Source organism: Thalassophryne amazonica, chromosome 1 (genome assembly GCF_902500255.1).
Source record: "Thalassophryne amazonica chromosome 1, fThaAma1.1, whole genome shotgun sequence".
Classification (NCBI taxonomy): Eukaryota; Metazoa; Chordata; class Actinopteri; order Batrachoidiformes; family Batrachoididae; genus Thalassophryne; species Thalassophryne amazonica.
The window spans coordinates 40,389,025-40,416,776 of NC_047103.1; the positions used below are offsets into that span (position 1 = coordinate 40,389,025).

Here is a 27,752-nt window from a genome sequence, read left to right on the forward strand (position 1 = left end):
AGCAAAGCCGTCGCTGATCACACCAAACGCCAATCCCACAGATAATGCAACACCCACAGGAAAACGGCTGCAAAGAAGTTCAGACTATTAGTCAGTGTTTTCGGTTTAGCAGAGAACATTACCTCCAAGGTAGCTGATTTCTCGGCGAGGAGGTGGAGTTGCAGTCCGGCCTTTATGGTGATGGTGATGAGCTGAATGAGTGACAGCTGGTGCTGATGATGAGTGACAGCTGTCACTCCCAGTGGCTCTGGCGCCCTCTCGTGCTTGAAGCCCGCACTCCAAGCAGGGCGCCATCTGGTGGTGGTGGGCTAGCAGTACCTCCTCTTCAGCGGCCCACACAACACCGAGAAGGATTCTCTCAAGGCACAAATCTGGGGAAGGGTACAGAAACATTTCTACTGCTTAGAGGATCACAATGAGCACAGTGGCCTCCATCACATCAGGTCTGGATCCACCAGGACTCTTCCTAGAGCTGGCCACCTATATAAACAGAGAGATTGGGGAGAAAGACCTTGCTCAGTGAAGTGACCAACAATCCGATGGTCACTCTGTCAGAGCTCCAGCATTCCTCTGTGGAAAGAGGAGAACATTCCAGAAGGACAACCATCTTTGCAGCAATCCACAATCATGGTGTATGGTAGAGTGGCCAGATGGAAGCCACTCCTTAGTAAAAGGCACATGACAGCCCACCTGGAGTTTACCAAAAGACACCTGAAGGACTGTCAGACCATGAGAAACAAAATGATCTGGTCTGATGAAACAAAGACTGAACTCTTTGGTGTGAATGGCTGGCGTCATGTTTGGAGGAAACCAGGCACCATTCCTACAGTGAAGCATGGTGGTGGCAGCATCATGCTGTGAGGATGTTTTTCAGCAGCAGAATATGGGAGACTAGTCAGGAATTAGGGAAAGATGAATGCAGCAATGTACAGAGATATCCTGGATGAAAACCTGCTCCAGAGCGCTTTTGACCTCAGACTGGGAGGACGGTTCATCTTTCGGAAGGACAATGACCCTAAGCACACAGCCAAGATATCAAAGGAGTGGCTTCAGGACAACTCTGTGAATGTCCTTGAGTGGTCCAGCCAGAGCCCAGACCTGAATCTGACTGAACATCTCTGCAGAAATCTGAAAATCTCTGTGCACTGACACGCTCCATCCAACCTAATGGAGAGTGAGAGGTGCTGCAAAGAGGAATGGACAAAACTGCCCAAAGATAGGTGCACCAAGCTTGTGACATCATATTCAAGAAAATGTGCAATTGTGCATATTCTAGTAAATGTGCAAAAAAATTCATGTTGTCATTATGGGGTGTTGTGAGTAGAATTTTGATGGGAAAAATGAATTTGCTCATTTTGGAATAAGGCCTGAACATAATATGTGAATACTTTCTGGATTCACTGCTTGCTCATAGAATTATTTTTGAATTAAGCTTTGCATATGAACTTATTATGCCAAAAAATGCAAAGGCATGTCTTATATTTTCTCTTGTTGCAAGCTAACAAACATCTGCTTGCAACCAAATTAATGACCCTGAAAATGGCAAAAACAAGCACAAGTTTAAATAAACCTGCAATGATCTTTTGTTATGAAACAAATCATTTTAACAACTCTGAAGATAAACTAATAAAAACTTCTTCAGAAAACTCGCTGAATCAAGACATTCTCATTCAAAGATTAGATTTTTTCCTGCTGTACCCAAAGTTGAACATTAATCTTTCAAATTTAAACTTGGGCTCTTTTAATAAAGTGCTGCAGGCAGTAAATGATTTACTCAGTTTGTCTTATCATGCATTCCCCAAAACAGCTATTATTCCATGAAGGCTAGCTTCATCAAAATAAACAAATAAATAAATAAGTCAAATGTAACATTAATATTAACACACTAATGCAGCAAATGAACATTATAAACGATCATAGGAGCAGAGCTCAATCTTTTTGTTTTCCAGTAAAGAGAACACATAATGTAAAATGATATGATCCATCCAAGCACCAGGACGGGTCAGGAGGCCGTTAAGTGATCAAATTTGATTAGGTTAACTTTAATGGAGTTTTCATGAAATTCCACTATGGACGGCACAACTGGTTTTTCATTCTTAAATCAATTAGCAGCAATATCTCCTTATAAGCATTCAGTTGAAGCTCAAGCATGAACTGAAAGACATCACTGAATAGTTACTGGACACATGATCACAGGTGCAGAGGAAAACAGTATCCAAGATGTGTAAATTCTCAAATCAGAAAGCGTGGATGAACAAAGAAAGCACGGGCAATTGCTTATAATTGCAGATATGAGCTTACCAAGGCAATTAAAGCAGTTCAAAGACAGTTCAGGGGGAGGTTGGAGGCACATTAACCTGACTCCAACAGTAACGAGTTTTAGACTAAGAAATATTACAGAAGTATCATACTTTCCACTAGACAAGTTTAACAAGGTTTACATATGCTAATCCAAGTCTCACAGCTGTCATTACACTTTGCTACCATCTTTTTGCAGTACTTTTATTAGAATTTTTGTGTCGTACATGTCTCATGTCTGCTGGATCCACACCTCCATATTATGATTTTGTCATCTCAATAGCAATGCACTAGCACTTGTCTCACTTATGTCAGATTATACCGATTGGTTGACTGTTGTGTGGGCCGCCAGAAGAGGAGGTACTGCTGGCCCACCACCAGAGGGCGCCCTGCCTGAAGTGCGGGCTTCAGGCACGAGAGGGCGCTGCCGCCACGGACACAGCCGGGGGTGACAGCTGTCACTCATTATCTCTTGACAGCTGTCACCCATCTACTCTACAGCATCTCACTCCATAAAGACCAGACGTCATCTCCACCTCGTTGCCGAGATATCGTACTTCTATGGAGGTAACTGTCTCTGCCTGTATTATTTGATTCTAAGAGCTATTGTTTTGCAGCTGTCAACCAGAGGACCGGCGTGGGTCGCGACTGTTTCGTCCTACGTCCGTCAGATAAGTGGTTAAACAGACGCTGCACGAGTGTGTGTTAGAGGTGGAGGTGGCATTCCCACCGTTGTTGTTACGGGGTGTACACACACCCACACTTGACTGTCTTTGTTCTTCGCCAGCAGTACCAGATCCGACAGTCAGGGACGGTGATCACCTGGGAATTCGGGACTTGGCGGCTCCAGTATTCACCAGGTTCGGTGGCGGCGGAAATCGTGTGGTTCCGGCTCTTCTCAGGACAGACGTCTTCTATCCTCAAGCCTGCCCACACGTCACCTTTGTGGATTGACTGTTATCAGATTCTGAGATTGTCTGTGTATTCGTTGTGCACCTTCACAACATTAAATTGTTACTTTTTGGCTCATCTATTGACCGTTCATTTGCGCCCCCTGTTGTGGGTCCGTGTCACTACACTTTCACAACAGTTGACTTTATGTTGTGCTAAGAACACACCCATGCCTAATTTCTGGATGATCTCCAACCTTGCTGTTACATGCGCCCTTGTTTGACCTCAGATTTCACGCCATGTAAATACCAATGTGGAGTTGGACACACCCTAAACCCACTTGCATTATTCATCTTACACCGTGCACCACAGATTTTCAAGATAGGGCCCAACATACGGTTTTAAATGCGCTAAAAGCTCTGAAGAGGAATGTAGGTGTGAGCAGACACCTTGCTAATGTAGTTTATAAACTTCCACCTTGATGTTGATGGGTCTCTCTTCACATTTTGTGAAATGAAGCACTGTGTTGTTTCCCTTTTACTCACTGTATAATAGCACTGCACAGACCAGCACATTAACTATTGTGCCTGCAGGCAGATGTGAGTGTGCTTTGGAGAAGAAAGTGCTTGAAAGGATACTTGTAGTCCAGTCGCTGCCACAGACCCAGCGTTGTATCTGTTCTTTCCGTGAGGACCTGCAGACAATGAGAGAACCACTGTTACTTATTGCTGCACAAAGACCCTCTGGCCTGACCGCATATGTTGCCTGATGGAAATGGTGAAAACCTGCACCCTTGGATGGTCAGTGGGGCCATATCCATTCACCCCAAGATCTGTGTTCATATAGGATCTAGTCTCTAAAGTATGCATCTCTAGAGTAAGCACATGTCCTCAACTCTCCCGTTGCAGACGCCTACCTGGGGCAAGGTTACATTTATTCATTTCCATAAAAAAAGACCTGTAGCTCAGGTTCTTTTCTCCAGCGGGATTCTCCTCTCATCTTACCGGCTGCACCATCTATTCTGGTTGACCCATCTGGTCTTGTAATACCAAAGAGCCGACCAGAGCTCGACCCATTCACAGCACGCAGATAACAGGTCAGATAAGCTGAAAGAACAAAAGGATGGAGAGCTGGCGGGAAGCGGTGGTGTGAGGGTGGAGGTGTGTGAGGCACAACACTGTCATTTTGCAGTAAAATGCAGCTCCTCTTCAAAGTCTGCTTGGCTTTGATGTCTGAGTGTGTTAAAGCAAACAAAACCAAGACAGAACATTAGACACAGTAGTTGTTGCCACAGCACAATTTCATATTGCTTTGGCAATGATCACAATAATTTCCCCTCCACAGGTAACAGCAAAGAGCTTGGAAAGAAAAAATGTAGATGAGTGGCTGAGTGAGTTTGCAAACAGCTTGTGCAGACAGTAACTCAAAAAGAATAGATGCTACTATCTTTTAACTCACCAAATTAAGAGCACGTGATGAGGATGAGCTGATTGGTTGGTGTTTAACTTGGTGCACCAGATCAATCACGACAGCAACTTTATTGTGCCTATGTAATATCCCATAGACATGCCACCGGTTGTCTGCCAGCTGCTGAATGCTGAGCACCAGAAAGAGGTGGAGTGTGGGGCAAGACAGGCGTGATCAGGGTCAGATGAATGCTGCCCCCCCCCCCCCCCCATATTGTTATTACTAAGTAAGCTCAAGCTAACAAGCTAACTTTAATTTGGCTGCTTGATTAATTCATATTTTTGTGGACTGGGTGGTGGTTTTCATAACAAATGGCTTAGGACCAGCATATTCCCTCGATAACCACGGTATCACCAGTGGAGCTAATGCACAGATCTCTATATATATCACTGGATAGCTCATTGGCCAGTATTTTTGAAGCAAATCGGTCCCCATATTACCACTCACATGTATCGCTCCTGAACGCTCTTTACTACCGATCTTTAACCAGGCGCACACAATTTTATTCTTTGTGATTTTGCCAAAAAAATGCCTTCATGTGCACCTATAAACTGCGCAAATTGCCAGTTCAAAGGCTGTGGCCAAACATTTAATCTGTGAGTATGATTTAAATGGAAAGTAATGAACAATAATTTGAAGAGTTCTATCCCTTATTCCAGCATACAGGCATAGATAATAATAATAATAATAATAATAATAATAATAATATTACGTGGCTTGTGTGTAGCCACATGTTGAGTTTTGTGTTGGACAAACTATTTTAAGACATTTATTAGGTCTACTTATGCATAGTTTTGAAGCTTTAGGTGCTACGAGCTTTAGTACTAATATTAGGCTGACGCTCATAGAGCTGCGTGTAATAAATATTGTCATTGCAAAGGAAAACCAACTCTCCTGTAGCTAATTAAGTGGCGTTTTATTCTTTCAGTGCAACTATTAAAAAATCCGCTATTGCTATATTATTCACCATGACTTTTTGTTGAACTTTTGTTCTTGTTCACTTTTGTTAATGACATAGTACCTATATATATATATATATATATATATATATATATTGCTGATGATTACACAAAACCTGTATAAAATTTGATTACAGATTCATAATTTTTAGAATTGAGTATTTGTCCCAGTGAGATATGAGTAGAAGGGGAGAAAGAATCAATGTACTAAAAGAAAGAAAGGAAATAAATCATGTAGCTAATCATGGCAGACATGGAGGGATGAAGGTTACATTAACTGGAAAACAAAAAGAAGTTAATGGGAGAATCAGCTTGGTTATTACTCAAAATAGTTGAAGTTCTAATAAGCCGTCTATGTGTGGTCTACATAACTTGGGAGTGGTAAGATGGCCGCCGCTTTGCTTCAGCGGTTTGTACGGGGTGTCTGAGCCAATGAGCTATCCAGTGTTACATACAGATCAGTGAGCTAATGTCATCAAACTATCTATATCTGCTAATAAGCACTAATGGTGCTAGCATGCAAATTAAATAACAGCATCAACTTCTTAGATGGTGCACTAGTACAATTAACCATGCAGTAAGCCACATTATCTGAAATATTTGCAATAAAATGCATAGAAACTTTCTATGCATTTTTGCATAGAAACTTTCTATGCATGTTTGCCCTTTCTATTAGCAAACATGGTCCACCACTGCTAGTGGCTAGAAGGTGGCAACCTTCAGCGAGCACATTAGATGTCACTCAAAGAGTGACCACACCTATAATCATTCATAACTTTATGGTTTAAAATAGTTTCAAAGGATGAGTTATATAAAACTTTATCTTCTGTACAGTTGTCAGGTAAACGAGTTAAGGGCCTTTCACATTGAACGCATCAGACACGTTAAAGCATTGGTAGGCGTTATGAAGCATTCAATGTGAAAGGCCCATTATAGAGGATAAAACCATCTGTCAAGTTCTTAAAATATTTTTTAAAATATTTTTCCAAGATATATCCATTCAATTTACAATGCATATCGACATTTAAGCTGGTTTTTGTTATGACTACCTTAAGCATAGCACTGGGCCTACTGCTGGTAAAAATGAAACTATTTTAGGATTTATAAAAGGTCTGCCACCTTTATTTCTCAAAAGAAGTTTCACTGAGAACAATCTTCTCTTTTTGCAAAACCCTGTGTTCACACTTGCACATAGTCACAGTGGATGCTGCCCACTAAAAACATTGTTTTTTTGTGTGCATACAATTTGTTTGTCAGATAGACTTGTTTATCAGCAAGCACCTACACTGAATGATTTGAAAGTTAAGGGCTTTGCTCAAGAACCCCTCAGTGGTTATGAAGAGGATGAGACAAGAGCTGCTCTTTAACCTGCTGGTCCACATTCTATCAAAGATCTGTGTCTCAAAACTTCAAAGTGTTAATTCATCTTGTGCCATATGCATACAACCCCTGGCAAAAATTATGGAATCACCGGCCTCGGAGGATGTTCAGTCACTTGTTTAATTTTGTAGAAAAAAAAGCAGATCACAGACATGACACAAAACTAAAGTCATTTCAAATGGCAACTTTCTGGCTGTTGGAGTTATTCTGTAGATACACTGTTTTATTTTATCATGCATGTTTTGTGTTCTCTGCTCTGGTAGAATGTAGTTCTCTCTGCTCTGATAAAGTGTATTGTACTGATGTGATGGGTGAAGGTTACTTAAGATATGTGACATGACGTGTTTCTGCAAGTTGTGGTATCTCTGTGTGCACGCTAAGCTCTTTTTAGGACATGTGAAGATGACTCATGCAGGACGCAGCCGAAGCTGAGCAGTAAGATAAAGAATAGAGAATTGAATGTTCCAACCACAGTGTGATTGTGATACATCAGTCCTTTTGTCAGAAGAAGTGTGATTAATCGTTAGATGTCTTAAACACATCTTAACCGAGCCCAAGATTAAAAAGGTTCTGAACATCCTGAATGTATTGTGCAATCAGCAGTTCTGCGGCAACAGCTCACGCGCTATCACTCTTCCCCTCAGGAGCTGTACCGCCCATGTATGTAGGGAAGTCCTAAATAAAAAGAGCGGGAGCGCAGGCCAGACTTTAGTGTAGCTTTGGTGTACAGCCTGACTGCACTCCTCGCGAGCTTAAATTGAATTCTATCTCTCACTTGTTTTATTGCCTGGTTGTCTCTTCCTCTTATCAAAGGTACAGTATTCTAAACCCGACACTGGCTTTAAGAAACACTATAAGAAATCAGGAAAAAAAAATTGTGGCAGTCAGTAACGGTTACTTTTTTAGACCAAGCAGAGGGAAAAAAATATGGAATCACTCAATTCTGAGGAAAAAATTATGGAATCATGAAAAACAAAAGAATGCTCCAACACATCACTAGTATTTTGTTGCACCACCTCTGGCTTTTATAACAGCTTGAAGTCTCTGAGGCATGGACTTAATGAGTGACAAACAGTACTCTTCATCAATCTGGCTCCAGCTTTCTCTGATTGCTGTTGCCAGATCAGCTTTGCAGGTTGGAGCCTTGTCATGGACCATTTTCTTCAACTTCCACCAAAGATTTTCAATTGGATTAAGATCCGGACTATTTGCAGGCCATGACATTAACCCTATGTGTCTTTTTGCAAGGAATGTTTTCACAGTTTTTGCTCTATGGCAAGATGCATTATCATCTTGAAAAATGATTTCATCATCCCCAAACATCCTTTCAATTGATGGGATAAGAAAAGTGTCCAAAATATCAATGTAAACTTGTGCATTTATTGATGATGTAATGACAGCCATCTCCCCAGTGCCTTTACCTGACATGCAGCCCCATATCATCAATAACTGTGGAAATTTACATGTTCTCTTCATGCAGTCATCTTTATAAATCTCATTGGAACGACACCAAACAAAAGTTCCAGCATCATCACCTTGCCCAATGCAGATTCGAGATTCATCACCAGTGTTGCCACAGTTACTTTGAAAAAGTAATCCAATTACTGATTACTCCTTGAAAAAGTAACTTAGTTACTTTACTGATTACTCAATTGTAAAAGTAACTAAGTTAGATTACTAGTTACTTTTTAGTTACTTTTCCCAGCTGCCGACAACAACCCTCTGCCACCTCAACATGACAATGATACCTGTTTTGCCAAAACTTACTTTATAGTCACCCTTTCTTGACTTCAATAAAAATAAATACTTGTTTTATAAAAAGTAAAATAAAGACCTCTTTCTTGACCTCATATTTAACTGTTGACAGCACTGTAACAGTAAAACTTGCAATTTCGAACCTACATTGTTTATAAATGTAACTATTAAATTCATTCTAGCATTTTTCTAACATTTAAATTCTCTCTAAATATTTTACTTGTTGAAATTAATATTATTTTAAGTAGTATTAGTAGTTGTAGTAAAAAAAGGCTTCAAAACTGGACCTTTAATCTAGGGGTGTTGTGAGGGGGGCACATCCCTGCCCCACGCCCCCATTCCATCTGGATTCGCCCCTACTTTGGCGTTTGAGCACAAAGAATGGATAACATTTATTTATGCAGAAAACGTGACCAGATTTACAGGTAAGAAAGTTTTATTGTGTTTTCACATCATGTGGTCCTCAGAAAGAGAGTTTAGGTGCATTTGAGTGGAAAATAGTGTTAGTTGTTGACACGTCGCGGAAGATCAGCTGTTTTTAGCAGCAGATACGGAGCAGCTCAGCTCAGAATTCTAAATAAAGGAGGGAAAAAAGTATAAAAATGTCTTTGTAAAGCTCAGTGCAGGTGTGCTGATCACCGCGCTTTAAGAGGTGAGGACGAGTCGAGCAGCTGCAAAAAAAACGCGGATGAAAAGCTCACAGCTCGCTTAAAGTGGACAGTTCAGTCGAACCCCGACCTCCTGCCCACAGACCAAGTTTAATGCTGCTATCGACCCACAATGAAAAATAATAGTAACGCACAGTGACTTGGAGAAGTAACTTTAATCTGATTACTGATTTGGAAAGATTAACGCGTTACCGGCATCACTGTTCATCACTGAATATGACTTTCATCCAGTCATCCACAGTCCACGATTGCTTTTCCTTAGCCCATTGTAACCTTGTTTTTTTCTGTTTAGGTGTTAATGATGGCTTTCGTTTAGCTTTTCTGTATGTAAATCCCATTTCCTTTAGGCGGTTTCTTACAGTTGGTCACAGACGTTGACTCCAGTTTCCTCCCATTTGTTCCTCATTTGTTTTGTTGTGCATTTTCGATTTTTGAGACATATTGCTTTAAGTTTTCTGTCTTGACGCTTTGATGTCTTCCTTGGTCTACCAGTATGTTTGCCTTTAACAACCTTCCCATGTTGTTTGTATTTGGTCCAGACACAGCTGACTGTGAACAACCAACATCTTTTGCAACATTGCGTGATGATTTACCCTCTTTTAATCCTCTCCTTTGTTTCAATTGACATCTCTCGTGTTGGAGCCATGATTCATGTCAGTCCACTTGGTGCAACAGCTCTCCAAGGTGTGATCACTCCTTTTTAGATGCAGACTAACGAGCAGATCTGATTTGATGCAGGTGTTAGTTTTGGGGATGAAAATTTACAGGGTGATTCCATAATTTATTCCTCAGAATTGAGTGAGTCCATATTTTTTTCCCTCTGCTTGGTCTAAAAAAGTAACCGTTACTGACTGCTACAATTATTTTTCCTGATTTCTTATAGTGTTTCTTAAAGCCATAAAGTTGACATTTGAAATGACTTTAGTTTTGTGTCATGTCTGTGATCTGCTTTTTTTCTACAAAATTAAACAACTGAATGAACATCCTCCGAGGCCGGTGATTCCATAATTATTGCCAGGGGTTGTAGAAGCCTGGACCGGACTAGACTAAAATCTATTTTCTGTGCAAAATCTGAAATATGCTTTTTTTTTTTTCTTTCAGTTGAGCTTATAAAGTCCTGTCATGTAACATCCGAAGACAGGAGTCATCTCTGATTAGGATTATCGACCACAAAGCAGCAGCCATTAAAAAAGAGAGAGAGAAAAACAGCCACAGCATCATTATTAAATCATTTCCACAAAGGCACCTGTCAACTGTCATCTGTGCTTCAACGGAACGATGGCACTGAACTTCACGACCATTATGCATGACGGCTGTATCTATTTAACACCAATATAGTTGATCATTTATTCAGTATTTCATCACAGTAACACATCATCTGCACTCAGACTATAGCTCAATCATTATGAAATACCAGAAAAAGGAGCAGCACCCATATCAAAGTTTGCAAAATACATCATAGACATAAAGGGAATTGAACAGCTAGAAGGGCACATAGAAGAGTACATGGCTCCTACTTTAATCCTGATTACATAGAAGCCTATAACTCCTTCAGAATTGTGAAGGGTTTCTTGGTTGCTTCCCTCAGTAGTATCCTTCTTGCACGGTTGATTTGTGAGAACTGCCCATTTAAAACACATTTACTGTACAGTAACATACTGTTTGTATTTCTTATTGAATGATATAAATTAAGTCCAGGACACACACAGCGATTTGGAAATGTTCATGTAACCATTCCCTGACTTGTGTAATGAAAAATGTCCAAAAAAGTGACGATTTACTGTAAATACTATTACTTTGCTGCACATATATTTTATGTCTGTAGCTTTCCTTTCACTTCATGAAAGGCTTTTATACAGTGAAGTCTGGACATTTTATTAAACACTTTGATGCTGCAAAATAGCTTCACTTACATTTATTTATGAACATATGCAGTCTTATTTGTGAGTATTGCCAAAGCAGATGTTCACCCCACTGAGTCCGGTCTGCTTAAGGTTTCTTCCTACAACCAAAAAACACCAGAGGGAGTTTTTCCTTACTACCATTGCCAATGTGCTCACGCATTGGGGTGTGTAAGGTTGAAATGTTGCTTGTGTGTAGTGCCTCAAAACAACTTTTGTAATTTTTTAAAAGTATTTTAAATAGGGGTGCCAACACGTGTGTGCAGGACTATAATGTAGCTGTGTAGTAGGCATAAAATCATCTGATTACCAAAAAATACAGAAATCAAAAATCAAAAAAACCTTTTTAGAAATGCATCAAACGTGGCAGTTGAAGACATCGAATTGACCTGAACTAATTCTAATATATTGCCAAGCTGAAAACACCCTCTGATGGCCACAATCCAAGATGCAAAAAATCATGAAATGACACGCACATCACAAACTGTATTGGCGTGCAGGGTCAAAAAATAGCATCAAAAGCAAAAAAGAAAGAGACCCGCACAGCCAGTCAGCTCCCAAGCAAACCTTTAATGCAGCACCAAAAAAAAAGTGTGACATTTCAGGCCTCGCCCTTCCTCAGACATAATTATCATGTCAGGATGCACCTGTATATAAACGCACAATGATTAGCAACATGTGTTGCCAATCATTCTTACCCTCTACACACAATCAAACAGGGTACATACTGAATTAATGTTCCACTTCAATCCATTAAAATATCTATTGCATATGAAAAAAGACAAATTTCACTGCGGTTTAAATCCAATAAATTACATGACAAAAAACACCAATTTAATACTTAAAAAAAATCTATTACCTTTAAAAGGGCCCTAATCCATTGCCAAATGGGCCAGAACTACCTATAGGCAAAATTTATAACACTCTACACCAGTTAAAAATGACATGATTAAATGATTTAATAAATTCATATATTTCAATTAAAAATGGATATCGCTATAATTCCAAAAAACTCTAAGTCCATAAAAGGCATGATAATAAAGAATGAAGAGTGGACCTAAGCCACTAACCGATCAATGCCTCTGCACAGTACCACAGCATCAAACAAACAAAACTCACATGTTGTATGCCGAACAACACAATACTAGAATTGAATCAATATAAACATAGAAATAGACAACAGGGAAGAGATCGCATAAAAACAACTACATAAATATTCATGATGACAAACCTACAAAAAAGAATCACAAAAAAGGTCTGATGTCAAAATCCTCATTAAGTCCTTTAGGATTGAGAGTGTCCAGCGTGTAGATCCAATAACTTTCTCTTTTAAGTAAATTTTGATTAATATCACCACCACGGTTCGTCAATTTTACTTGTTCTATCCCAATAAATCTCAATGTGCTTACATTATGTTGAGCCTGTGTGAAATGAATGGCCACTGAACTTTTCTTATCTTTATTCCGAATATTAGATCTGTGTTCCGATATTGTAATTTTAAGAGGTCTTGTTGTCTTGCCAATATAGGCTAGGCCACAAGGGCATTTTAACATGTAAATAACATTGGCAGTGTTGCATGAAATAGTGCCACAAATTTTAAAGACTTTGCCAGTTCTGGGATGTAAAAATGATTTGAATTGTATATGTAAAATTACATTGGGCACAATGGCCACAACTATAGTTCCCATGTGGTGATACTTGTGGAGAATATGGTTGACAGCATGACAATAAATTTGCACGGACGAGCATGGAGCTCAAATTAGGAGCCCTCTTAAAAATGATACGAGGTGGCAAAGAAAAATCTTTGATGTCTTTTAATTTAGGATCAGTTCTAATGATGTGCCAATGCTTCTTAATAATTTTCTCAAATGCTCCACCTAATGGTGAATATTGAACAATGCAGTTCAATCTGGAAGGCTCTGTTTTAATATGTTTGTTCTTACTGTAAAGACAGTCATTTTGCGACATGTCTCAAATTTTTTTCGAGCTTCTATGATCCACACTGGATTATATTGTCTCTGTTCAAAACGTTTTTTGCAAATCTTCAGCTTGTAAATTATAATCAGAATTTGAACTACAGATCCGACGTATCCGGTTAAACTGTGAATAAGGCAAACTCTTCTTCAAATGAATCCAAGATGGCCAACAGCCATCAAATCTTACATTTTTGTAGAAACATAAGTTCTTTAATGAATCACTGACACAGGAAACCTATATAATTCAAAATTTATTTTTATTTATTTACCTGTATAGGAGTTAACCCAGAAATTTCATGAGCAAAGCACTCCTGGCAAATTCAAAATGGCTGATGGCTGTCATGTTGAAAATGATAAAAGTCAGCCAGGTGTTCTATCTCTTCATGTAATATGTCTTTTATATATATATATATATATATATATATATATATATATATATATATATATATATATATATATATATATATATAACTATTTTGTGGTCTATAAGCCAGATTCCTTTGAGATTTTCCATTTCGGGGTCATTCAAGATGGTTTACAAGATGGCCACCAGATCTAAATCTGTAAACTGTATTTATGTCATGAATTGCAGTGTTTTGTCATATATGCCTGTATACTATATCTAGGAAATGTATTTCGCATTTCATAATCATCTTTATTCTTTCAGGGTGATGATGATTGTTTATAAGTTCAATGGCACAAATATTTAATGAGATGAAAGTACCTCACAATTTAAAGTCCATTTCAGTGACAGAAAGGATGAATGAAGGTGATCTGAATAAATAGAGCAGATAAAATATGGATTAATGGCTTGCAAGAACAAGGTGTTTTTACCTCAAGAGAACAGTCCTCTGGATTTTCATCTGTATCCACACCAACTCTGTAGGACAGGAAAGCAGAGCGACTCAACAGAAGAAGTGACAGAGGCTTTAATCAACACGTCATATGAAGATACATGTGTTCTAGCAGCTCTGGCGCAGCATGGAACTTTGCACCAAAGGTCATGTGGAACAGTTTGAATGTGTCCTTTCAAACCACTTCAAACTCAGCTTTGTTTTCCACTTTTGCTCCAACAAAATGTCAGAAGGGTGACCCTTTGATAAATGACAAATGCAGCCGTGATTATTAGCCTTCCGTGGTGTAGGGGCACGTCTTACTGAGCAGCAGGACCGACTTGCTGTTCACATTTGACATAAAGTGACTCAGCGCCATCTGATGCCAGCCTAGTGAGCTGCTTCAGAGTGTTATCTCATTGTGCGCAGAGTCACAGAACCCCCCACACAGCAACGCTATCACTCTCCCACCACTCTGATGCCAAACACGTTACTTGCTGACTTTGTAGAACAGCCGCAAGTCCTATTTTCTTACAACACAGCTTTAATTTTAAGCCGGCCACTTTGGAAATACAGAGCTTCATGGGGTGCTGAAAGCTGTCGATGCTAGTTCATACAGGTCAGCAGTTATCGCTAATAGTCTTGCATTACTGCTGCAAGGTCCAGGCATTGCGAGATAGCTGACTGCTATCCCACTCTGAACTGTGGGTGGGTGACGGAGCACTTTCAATGTGCTGATGCCAAAACACTTCGGTGAGAAGCCCTTGAAACAGCACAACAGAGAGCAGATTTTCATCAGTGCTGCGACCACTTAAGGAGTGTGCAGATTTTCATCTTGGCTGTCTCCCCGTGTTTCTCTTTAGTTCTGCATTTCTTTCCAGTTGTCAGAGTGTTCCATGATGTGTACCACAAAATGGCTGACGCACATCCAAAATTTCCTTGTATTAGGCGTTACTATCTGATCTTAACCTAATTACTTTTTATAGCTGTATCATTGATACAACCAAAGTATTTGCATCTATTTGGACAGCATGATGGAACACTGTGATTTATTGCGTGGTATGTAGACATACACTATAAAGTGTTTACATACCGCCTTGAACGCAACATGAGCACGACACCCGCTTATATCCACCTACCTCACTTCACTTTGCACCCAATCACATACCCACTGATTCACGACAGGCTAGGGACCATCCACATGGGCGCCGGACTAGACACAGGAATATTGCAAATGGAAATTGAGGCTCTTTGTCCAGATGTTCCATGTGAGCTGTTCGAAGACCCCAGTGCTGCTAGATGACTCTCTGTAATCAGTGTAGGCACCTTTCAATACAACATCTAAACTTTGAAGTCCGTTTCCTGTTCAATTCTTTTTGAGATCACTCACCACATAAAAGAACCTAACACCTTCAATATTCATTTCTGCTGATAATTCATATAGAGTATGCTATTTTGCACCTTGCCTCTGGAGTATATAAGCAAAGTACATGCTAGTGCACGACTCTCAGACTCTGCAAAGACTGCAGCCTTTCAATACGAAATTCAAAAACAAACACTGTGCAAACAGTGCAACAATCCCAGGTAATCCACTTGTGTTTTATTATGTTTCAACAACAGAGGGGGCACATCAAACATTTATTTCAGCATTAGCCGTGGTTCACTGATTATCACCTCGTTTCTGCTTAAAACTGCACCACAGTCATCATCAAGCTCAGCGACAGATATCTGAAGCTTTTGTACAATAATCACTTCCACATAAATTCAGCATTATTTCATATTAAAAGACAGAGGAAGCAATCAGAGCACAGCAGCCAGAGGAGCTGCTGCTGCTGCGTTCACCGCGCCTCCGTCATTTCGAAACGTCTGTAGCGACTCACCAATTATAGCCTCGTTTCTGCTTAAAATGGCCTAGTTTCTACTTAAAACTGACTTTAGAATGATTTAAGAGGTTTTACCTTGTCATCTGATGGTTAATAATCCTACTGATCCATTCGATTGCTTTGGGTGAAGAAAGTCTGTCAAAGATGAGCTGCTGTGGTCCCACATGACGCATGCACAGTGAAGGCAGGACCAACCAATTTTTAGGGGGGAGCAACACTGGGTGTTGCAAAAGTTTTAAAACATTCTGGAGCAGTGTTTGGAATGTGCCTCACTAATTTGCAGGACCAAAGAAAAGTTTTCTTACCATCTGTAACAAAACTGGTAAGGTTAGACTTTACTTGTGTGAAGCGCCTTGAGGCAACCTTGTTATGATTTGGCGCTATATAAATGAAAATAAGTTGAAACTGAAATCATCAGCTACATGCTCTGTCCATTATTTAACTGGACTTTTTCTTCCCATTTCTGTTGTACATTTCATCCAATATTTGCAGTGGTGGTCACAGTTCCGATAATCCGATAACCAGATAACCATTATTGAAGATAAAGTTTTCATTATCAGATTATCTTTTCAGATAACTTTGAAAACCATTATCAGACTAATTATCTTCCGTTAAATTTTTGTCCGATAATTTTTAGACCATTAACGTGGTAAACAAAGGTGAACAGATGTGTAGTTCTACCCTCTGCAAACAGAGGAGAGCTGCTTCCAGAAGAAACCACTCTATCCTCTGCAAGCAAAGGAGAATTGGTCACCACCAACAAAAACCTCATTTCTTTTAACCCCATACTGATACACGGCTAATATCACCCAAGTTATCCAGAGGCATACATTTTTAACTTATGGTTCAAATTTTGACCAAACTTATTTTGGACAAGTTATTTAAATTAACATCACATATAAAGTGAAAATATCAGATATATGTTTTAGTTTTAAAGTAATGCGCTAATTTTTAAGGTTTTAGTGTGGACATGCTGTGTCCAGGTGCATTATGGGTGATAGGGTAATCTCAGTACGTTCACGACAGGAGAAATGCATTTGAGACACTGTGATCAGGTTCCACGGACAACAGTATTAAACTCTAGTGCCTAAAACGCTCGTGAATATATTCTCTGGGTTTATAGATGTTATTATTGTGTTTGCGTTTATTAAATTCCACGCATCTTAAATGTAGCAAGGAGCAACACAGATTATCTGGAATTTTGTTTTGGCAAGTTTTCAAGGTCTCTACTCGCATCTACTGGCCAGTAGTGTTCATGGCAGTATTCGTCCTGAAGCTGGGCTGATATTTTCAATCACTGTACTCGGTTCCAGCTCAAACTGTACCACAGAACTGCACGGTGTAAAAGTTCAGAGTGCACGATTTATGTTCTCACACACATTGTACGTTCAAAAACCACACATTGGACTCGTGTTTCCAGAAGCAAAACATAAACAGAAGCTTTTTTTCAAACTTAATTTACAAAAACTCTCGATGGGAGACATCAAAGTTTAAAAAACAAAAAAACAAAACAAAAACATTACAAGACAGGTCTGCAGTGTTTGCACAGGCAGAGTGCAAGAGGTTGGACGCTTGTAGCGCTTCAGCAGCGGGATACCCTCACAACGGCTGACCAGAATATCAAACAGGCTTGATTTTCATCTGACCATACAATCGCCGATCAGGAGGTGGTCGTGAGCTGTTAAACGCAGCTCGTTATTCCATGTATACTAAATGATGCAGGACGCGCGATTAACCTGAAACTCTGTGCGATCCAAAAAATTCTCGCACAAATGAAAAATCAGCTGAAAAAGGGCCAAAACTCACACTGGCACCAGTAGATATTGGCAGTGTTCTATTTATTTTGACACTGGTTATATCAGACAGTTATCTAATTACAACTTGGCTTTTTTTTTTTTTTGAAAATGCCTTTTCTTTACAAATAAAAAATGGCATATTTTACAAAAGCACATTTATCTGTAAACACCAACACACAACACTCCTCACATTAACGTATTGGTTTACATTGAATTAATGAACCAATCAGTGTTAGCAGAGGCACATTTTACCCAGAATGCCATCTGTCTATGTTTGTTACAAAACTTCAGAATTAGTGCACTATTCAACATTAAAAGATATATGTTATATCTTAACTTTGCACAAATGACAGAATTGACATTAATGGAGTTATTCTATCAGTATTCATTTTTATTTATAGACTAAACCATAACTCAGCACTGCTTTATTTTCCAAGACCTCCGCCTGACGGCAGCATTGTGATTGAGTAGAGAGATGAGCTTTGTGGCTCCTCTCTGTTGCCTCTGTGCTTGAAGTCATGTAGTAAACTAGAGCTTCCAGCAGGGGGTAGGACGCTCAAAGACAGAAGTGCTGACTCATTGTTTGGGTCTGTTGTCACTTTTGATGCTTCCAAAAGCGATCATGGTGTTAAAACTCAAAATCAGCTTGTTAGTAGTTGCAAGTGTACCAGAGCAATACTGGAATTTATCGGTTATCTGTAACTTCCGATACATTTTTGGGTGGTTTATCATTTTAGCTTTATCAAAGATAACTTTTCAGTTATCTGATTATCTGTTATCAAAGTAAATTTTTTGGTTATCTGTGCCCACCACTGAATATTTGTCAAAAAGTGGGTATCATATTTCTCCCTGCAGTTGCTGGCTCAAACCGTCAGATGGGCAGAGCCCAGCAACAAGGTCACAACCATGTTCAGCAACCACCAGCACTCAAAAATGAAACCAATGTGATAAACTGAGCAGTTCCTTGAATTGCCACTTGAGGATGTCTCCAAAAGTGAGACAATGCCCACGGAACCCTATGTTAAAATGATTGCAGAAACTAACATGTTTACAGCCTTTGTCTCTATAGCTAGTTTCTATGTTCACAACCTCTGGTTTTAATATAACTCAGTTTAAGATATTTTAAGTCATAAAGGTATGAATAATTAGGAGTGCGGTTATTTAGAGTGACAGCCAGTATGTGCCAGGTCAACCTAGCCACCCATTAGCTACTAGCAGTGGCCGTTAGCTGAAGAGAAATTGATCATGCATTCCTTTACAAGCATTTTATTACAAATGTCTGAGCTAATTTAGCTTGCTTTGTACTTAATTGCCATAACAGTCTATCTGAGAGGTCAGTGCCCCAGCATTCTTATTGATCAAAATTTTGATATTATTTAATTTGTAAGCTAGCACTACTATTACACCAAGGATCAGCTCTGAGTCCTTTCTTGTTTGCATTGGTGATGAACAGCTTGATGGATGAGATCAGACAGGAGTCTCCATGGACTATGATGTTTGCAGATGACACTGAGATCTGTAGAGGGCAGGTTGAGTCTAGCCTGGAGATATAGAACAGTACAGTTACAAGGAGTAGGGGTAGTGAAAGTAGATGAGTTTAAATACTTGGGGTCAATTGTCCAAAGTAATAAGTAAGAGTGTGGTGGAGAGATGAAGAAGACAGTGCAGGCAGGGTGGAGTGAGTGGAGAAAGGTGGCAGGAGTGATTTGTGATAGAAAACTATCTGCAAGACTGAAGGGAAAAATTTACAAGACAGTAGTGAGACCAGCTATGTTGTACGGTTTAGAGATGGTGGCATTAAAAAAAGACAGGAGGCAGAGCTGAAGATGTTGCAATTCTCTTTGGGAGTGACGAGGATGGCTAGGATTAGGAATTAACATATCAGAGGGACAGATCAGGTGGGACGGTTTGGAGACAAACTCAGAGAGGCGAGACTGAGATGGCTTGGACATATGCAGAGGAGGGACCCAGGGTACATAGGGAGAAGGATGCTGAGGATGGAGCCACCAGGCAGGAGAAGAGGGAGGCTAAAGAGGTTTATGGATGTGCTGAGGGAGGATATGCAGATGGTTGGTGTGACAGAGGAAGACATAAAGGACAGGGTGAGATGGAAACAATTGATCTGCTGTGGCGACTAATGCTGCAGCTATAGATTATTTTAGTAATCTAACAATTATTCTGGCGATTAATTGGATAAAAAGTATTTTTGTATTTTTAAACAACATCAAGAGTCCAAGGATCTCCCTAAGCAATGGCACAATGTTGTTGCGCCATCACCCAGACTGTCAAATTTAGTGTATCCATTTCTGTTTTCCTGGGTAATTATTTATTTTTTCATGTCTTTACAAGTTTTGGATCTTTTCTGGTGTCAGGAGCTCAGCCAAAGTCGGGACAAATTCTTGACATTTTGCTGAAATGGCGATGGGATGTGGCTTTTTTGTTTTCCCCAGCTTGTAAAATTTAACCTTTTTTTAAAAAAAAGTTGGTGGACTGGGTCGCTGTGTGAATTTTTCTTTTTATCCCTCTTTCTCTGCAATTCAGCAGATGCATTTCAGCTGGAGGTTGAACATGCAAGCATCGCACTCAGATTTTTTTATTATTATTTTATTTAAGTTACAGTGTATGTGAAGCATTGTGTGTTGCCCAAAAAAGCAAAAATTAAAAAGCGAAACACTCAGTGTGAGCCTGAGCAAAACACAGAAGAAAGAGTGGACTTCTTCCGAGAGGATCTTCTCTCAGAAACTGTTTGTCAGTGTGGCCGGGGACGGAGCCGTGTGAGGGGAGTGCTGAACCCTCACACCGGGCAGAGAGAGACATCAGCCAGCCACCGGGTGAATAGTCACTCCCCATTTAGGTCGGAGAGCAGCCACCAGACCAAACGGTGTGTTTTTTAAAAACAAACTGCTTTACTTTAAATCTTCTTCTTTGTCTTTCGGCTGTTCTGTTAGGGGTCGCCACAGCAGATCAATCGTTTCCATCTCACCCTGTCCTCTGTATCTTCCTCTGTCACACCAACCACCTGCATGTCCTCTCTCAGCACATCCATGAACCTCCTCTTTGGTCTCCCTCTTCTCCTCCTGCCTGGTGGCTCCATCCTCAGCATCCTTCTCCCTATATACCCTGGGTCCCTCCTCTGCACATGTCCAAACCATCTCAATCTCGCCTCTCTGACTTTGTCTCCAAACCGTCCCACCTGAGCTGTCCCTCTGATATGTTCATTCCTAATCTTGTCCATTCTTGTCACTCCCAAAGAGAATCTCAACATCTTCAGCTCTGCCACCTCCAGCTCTGCCTCCTGTCTTTTTGTTAGTGCCACCGTCTCTAAACCATACAACATAGCTGGTCTCACTACTGTTTTGTAAACTTTCCCCTTCACCCTTGCTGATATTCTTCAGTCACAAATCACTCCTGCCACCTTTCTCCACCCACTCCACCCTGCCTGTACTCTCTTCTTCACCTCTCTACCACACTCTCCATTACTTTGAACAGTTGACCCCAAATATTTAAACTCATCTACTTTCACCACTTCTACTCCTTGTAACTGCACTATTCCACTGGGCTCCCGCTTATTCACACACATGTACTCAGTCTTGCTTCTACTGACTTTCATTCCCCTTCTCTCCAAAGCATATCTCCACTTCTCCAGATTAGACTCAACTTGCTCTCTACTCTCTCTACAGATCACAATGTCATCTGCAAACATCATAGTCCATGGGGACTCCTGTCTGATCTCATCTGTCAACCTGTCCATCACCACTGCAAACAAGAAAGGACTCAGAGCTGATCCTTGGTGTAATCCCACCTCCACCTTGAATGAGTCTGTCATTCTGACTGTGCATCTCACCGCTGTCACACTATTCTTGTACATGTCCTGCACTACCCTAACATACTTCTCTGCCACTCCAGACTTCCTCATACAATACCACAACTCTTCTCTTGGCACCCTATCATAAGCTTTTTCTAAGTCCACAAACACACAATGTAACTCTTTCTGTCCTTCTCTGTACTTTTCCAACAGTATTCTCAGAGCAAACACTGCATCTGTAGTGCTCTTTCTCGGAATGAAACCATATTGCTGTCTGGTTAGAAACTCTACTGCCATCTCTCCTAGACATTTCCATGCCTCCACTGGAATGTCATCTGGACCGACTGCCTTTCCACTCTTCATCCTCTTCATAGCAGCCCTCACTTCTTCCTTGCTAATCTCTTGTACTTCCTGATTTACTCTCACCACATCATCCAGCCTTTTCTCTCGCTCATTTTCTTTATTCATCAACTCTTCAAAATATTCCCTCCACCTTCTCAGCACACACTCCTCACTTGTCAGCACATTACCATGTGCATCTTTTACCACCCTAACCTGCTGCACATCCTTTCCAGCTCTGTCCCTTTGTCTGGCCAATCGGTACAAGTCCTTTTCTCCTTCCTTACTATTCAACTTCTTGTACAGCTCGCAATATGCCTTTTCCTTTGCTTTTGCCACTTCTCTTTTCGCCTTACGCCGCATCTCCTTGTACTCCTGTCTACTTTCTTCATTTCTCCGACTATCCCAAAACATTTTCGCCAACCTCTTTCTCCTTATGCTTTCCTGGACCTCTTCATTCCACCACCAAGTCTCCTTGTATTCCTTCCACTGTCCAGATGTCATACCCAGTACTGTCCTAGCTGTCTCCCTCACCACATCTGCAGTACTTTTCCAGTTGTCCAAAATTGCTTCCCCTCCAACCAGTGCTTCTCTCACCTGCTCGCTAAATTTCACACAACAGTCTTCCTCCTTCAGCTTCCACCATCTGATCCTTTGTTGAGCTCTCACTCTCTTCTTCTTCTTTACCTCTAAAGTCATCCTACAAACAACCATCCTGTGCTGTCTAGTGACACTCCTGCTACCACCTTACAGTCTGTGATTTCTTTTAGCTTGCATCTCCTATAAAGAATGCAGTCCACCTGTATGCACCTTCCTCCACTCTTATGTTACCCTGTGCTCCTCCCTTTTCTTAAAGTAGGTATTCACCACATCCATTTCCATCCTTTTTGCAAAATCAACTACCATCTGTCCTTCCCCATTCCTATCCTTGATACCATATCTACCCATTACTTCCTCATCACCTCTGTTCCCTTCACCAACATGCCCATTGAAGTCTGCTCCTATCACCACTCTTTCATGCTTGGGCACACTCTCCACCACCTCATCTAACACACTCCAGAAATCTTCTTTCTCCTTCATCTCACAACCAACCTGTGGGGCATATGCACTGATGATATTCATCATCACCCCTTCAATTTCCAACTTCACACTCATCACCCTGTCAGACACTCGCTTAACCTCCAACACACTTTTAACATACTCTTCCTTTAAAATGACCCCAACACCATTTCTCTTCCTGTCCTCACCATGGTACAACAACTTGTACCCACCGCCGATGCTCCTGCTCTTACTTCCCTTCCACTTGGTCTCTTGCACACACAATATGTCTACCTTTCTCCTCTCCATCATATCAGCCAGCTCTCTCCCTTTACCAGTCATACTACCAACATTCAAAGTCCCCACTCTCATTTCCACCCTTCTAGTTTTCTTCTTCTCCCGCTGTTCGTGGCAACGTTTTCCTCCTCTTCTTCGTCGTCTTCGCCCAGCAGTAGCCCAATTTCCACCGGCACCCTGTTGGGCAACAGCACCGGTGGCGGACGTTGTTAACCTGGGCCGCGACCGATCCGGTATGGGAATTCGATTCTGAGTCTGCATAGTTCGGTTGGCTTGTTTTACGCCGGATGCCCTTCCTGACGCAACCCTCCTCATTTATCCGGGATTGGGACCGGCACTCAGAATGTACTGGCTGCGAAACTGCTTTACTTTAAATGCAGTTAGTCTATTTCAGATGATATCAGTCTTTCTCTTAAAAGGCTGTATTTTACTCTGTGTGTCGCGTTGGAAAGCTGTAGCTTTCGGTCCTAAACTGATTCGCGCTTACACGGCTTATGTGCATGCTCTAGTCTTCAGTTTTTTTTTCTAGGTATGTTACAGCGCCACACACAGGCCTGGCATATGTACTACAATGTTAAATGGAGCTTCGAGGCACAGAATTTGCCTTGAATATGTTTTGTAATCAAATTATTTGAGTTACTCCACTAATCGTTTCAGCCCTAGTAGCGATGCCTAATGGGAGCAGTCAAAAGAAGAAGAAGATGTTAGCACTAATTAGTAGGTATTGATAACTTGTTGGCGTTAGCTCCACTCATGGTGCCAGAGTTACTGAGTTACAATATGCCAATCTTCGTTTTTAATATCACCACCCAAGCCCTCAAACATCTGAACCAAAGTTAGCCTTCTAGCTTTAGCTTGTTTGATAACTCCAAGATGGGACATGTTCTGGCCTCATTTGTCTCACACAGGTCATGCCGGTCTTGCCCATGCTTCTCCTCTTCACGTATATGTGGGTTGCCCAGGTGTTAGACTAAGTCCAGCAACACTTGGCGCTACCTCTTTGACCTTCAAACATGCTCTTCTGAAAACCTATGGCGACGTCATAGAGGCCTTGTTCAGTATATATACAATCTATGAGTTGGCAAAATACAAGTGAATTACAGCTGCCCATAATTATTGATAAGTTATCAATCATCCACTATCCATCCAGCAAGTGGCAGACCTTGTGCATTAAAGTACGCCAGATCCTATAGGGTTTGTACTCATTATAACGTATTGTATTTTGGCGAGTTACAAGATAACAGCAGTTATTTTGAGCTATTGTCTATACAATCTGGCTGAGATGGACTCACTCACCCACTCAACTGCATTTTTGCTTTCCAAGCCCTGCACTTTGGACAAAAGGGGGTTACTCATCATCTGTGTGAATCATGAGAGTCATGTTTATGTAAAAGTAAACAATTCAAAAACGGCTTGCACCATACGGTACTTGCTAATTGATGAGATTTAAATCTTGGCTGTGGTATATACAGTCCATCTGGAAAGTATTCACAGCCCTACACTTCTTCCACATTTTGTTATGTTACAGCCTTATTCCAAAATGGAGTAAATGCATTTTCCCCTTAAAATTCAGCTCACAACACCCCATGATGACAACATTAAAAAAGTTTTTTTTGCAAGTTAATTAAAACTAAATTTACACCCTTTGCCCAATACTTTGTTGATGTACCTTTGGCAGCATTTACAGCCTCAAGATGCCACAAGCTTGGCGCATCTATCTTTGGGCAGTTTTGCCCATTTCTATTTACAACACCTCTAAACCTCCATCAGGTTGGATGAGGAGCGTCAGTACACAGCCATTTTCAGATCTCTCCAGAGATGTTCAATCAGATCCAGGTCTGGGCTCTGGCTGGGCCACTTAAGGACATTCACAGAGTTGTCCTGAAACCACTCCTTTGATATCTTGGCTGTGTGCTTAGGGTCATTGTCCTGCTGAAAAATGAACCGTCGCCGTAGTATGAGGTCAAGAGCGCTCTGGCGCAGGTTTTCATCCAGGATGTCTCTGTACATTGCTGCATTCATCTTTCCCTCAATCCTGACTAGTCTCCCAGTCAGGGCTGTGAAATGAAAATTGTGAAATCCAAGGAAAATTTGCAGGGGGTTGAGCCGGGGTCTAGGGCCTGTGGGGCCCCAGAAACCAAATTAATTTTGTATGTAATGATATATTTTCAGCATCTCCTGGAAGAAAAATTCTGAAGAAGTGCATATTTACAGTGAGGAAAATAAGTATTTGAACACCCTGCGATTTTGCAAGTTCTCCCACTTAGAAATCATGGAGGGGTCTGAAATTTTCATCTCAGGTAGATGTCCACTGTGAGAGACATAATCTAATAAAATAAAAAAAAAAAATCCGGAAATCACAATGTATGATTTTTTAATAATTTATTTGTATGTTACTGCTGCAAATACGTATTTCAACACCTGTGAAAAGCAATGTTAATATTTGGTACAGTAGCCTTTGTTTGCAATTACAGAGGTCAAACGTTTCCTGTAGTTTTTCACCAGGTTTGCACACACTGCAGCAGGGATTTTGGCCCATTCCTCCACACAGCTCTTCTCTAGATCAGCCAGGTTACTGGGCTGTCTCTGAGAAACACGGACTTTGAGCTCCCTCCAAAGATTTTCTATTGGGTTTAGGTCTGGAGACTGGCTAGGCCACTCCAGAACCTTGATATGCTTCTTACGGAGCCACTCCTTTGTTATCCTGGCTGTGTGCTTCGGGTCACTGTCATGTTGGAAGACCATCCACGTCCCATCTTGAATGCTCTAACTGAGCGGAGGCGGTTGTTCCCCAAAATCTCGCAATACATGGCCCCGGTCATCCTTTCCTTAATACAGTGCAGTCGTCCTGTCCCATGTGCAGAAAAACACCCCCAAAGCATGATGCTTCCACCCCCATGCTTCACAGTAGGAACAGTGTTTTTGGGATGGTACTCAGCATTCTTCCTCCTCCAAACATGCTTTTTATGCTTTTTATAGATTACAGCTCTGCTTTCAACACAATTGTACCCAGTAAGTTGGTCACAAAGCTCCTCAACCTAGGCCTTAGCAATAACTTATGTGCATGGATTAAGGATTTCCTGTCTGACCGCCCACAGGCAGTCAAACTGGGCCCACATCTATCCTCCAGTCTGTCTCTTAGCACCGGCGCACCACAAGGCTGTGTGCTAAGTCCATTGCTTTATTCCATCTATACATATGACTGTATTCCCACCCATCCCTCAAATACGATAATAAAATTTGCTGATGACACGACTGTGGTGGGATAGATTTTCAACGGCAACGAGGCAGCCTATAGAGATGAAGTTGAAAGGCTCATTGAATGGTGCACAGAAAATAATTTGACCCTGAATGTCAAGAAAACCAAAGAGATTATAGTTGACTTCAGGAAGCGCAAGGATGACCCCTCTCCCTTAACCATCAAAGGTGAGGTAGTAGAGAGGGTCTCTTGTTTTAAATTTCTGGGCATCTGGATCACTGATGATCTTAAATGGGAAGATAACACATCTGCTGTGGTCAAAAAGGCGCATCAGAGGCTTTATTTTCTACGAACACTTAAGAAGAACAACCTGCCAGCTGAGCTGCTCAAGGGTTTTTATCATTGCTCCATCGAGAGTGTTTTAACTTATTGCATTACAGCATGGTTTGCAAACTGCTCTGAAAACAACAAGGAATCCATCAGACGAGTCATAAGAACGGCAGAAAAGATTGTTGGTCTCCCTCTGCTCTCACTGGATGATGTTTTTAGGACTCGCTGTCTCCGCCGAGCAAGCAGTATTTTGCAGGACAGAACACACCCCTCACACCACCTTTTTTCTTTGCTTCCATCCAGCAGGCGTTATCGGGCCTTTAAAGCCCACACCACAAGGCTGAAAAACAGCTTCTTTCCTAGAGCTGTTACAGAACTGAATAGACACGCCCAAGCTCCAGTTGGAACAATTGTATTATTCTAATTAAAACAAGGGCAGACATGTGCAATAATTGTTAACTATTTTTAATTTTAGGTGTATTTATTACTGTTTTTAAGCTATTTAAGGGGTTTTATTAAGTTGTGTATTTTTACTGTTAATTGATGTTTTGGAGGGATACGTGCAATATTGGACATGTGCAGTATGGGATAGTGTAATATGGGACAATGACAATGTGGGATCAGCGCAATACGAGTTTGTTAGCTAAACTGCAGGATTGTCTTACAGACATAAAGACATGGATGACCTCTAATTTCCTGCTTTTAAACTCAGATAAAACTGAAGTTATTGTACTTGGCCCCACAAATCTTAGAAGCATGGTGTCTAACCAGATCGTTACTCTGGATGGCATTTCCCTGATCTCTGGTAATACTGTGAGAAATCTTGGAGTTATTTTTGATCAGGATATGTCATTCAAAGCGCATATTAAACAAATATGTAGGACTGCCTTTTTGCATTTACGCAATATCTCTAAAATCAGAAAGGTCTTGTCTCAGA

At 40.8% G+C, this 27,752-nt stretch overlaps 1 protein-coding gene across 1 annotated transcript in view; it reads right to left on the reverse strand.

Annotated features, from left to right (window-relative positions):
* The window catches only part of LOC117508771 (sodium/hydrogen exchanger 9-like), a 308,738-nt gene that overhangs the window by 32,174 nt on the left and 248,812 nt on the right, over positions 1 to 27,752 (reverse strand). The window contains exons 13-14 of the mRNA XM_034168606.1: positions 14,130 to 14,175; positions 3,828 to 3,883 (exon numbers count right to left, since the gene is read on the reverse strand). Coding sequence (XP_034024497.1) covers positions 3,828 to 3,883; positions 14,130 to 14,175 — 102 coding nt within the window. The remainder of the gene's footprint in view (positions 1 to 3,827; positions 3,884 to 14,129; positions 14,176 to 27,752) is intronic.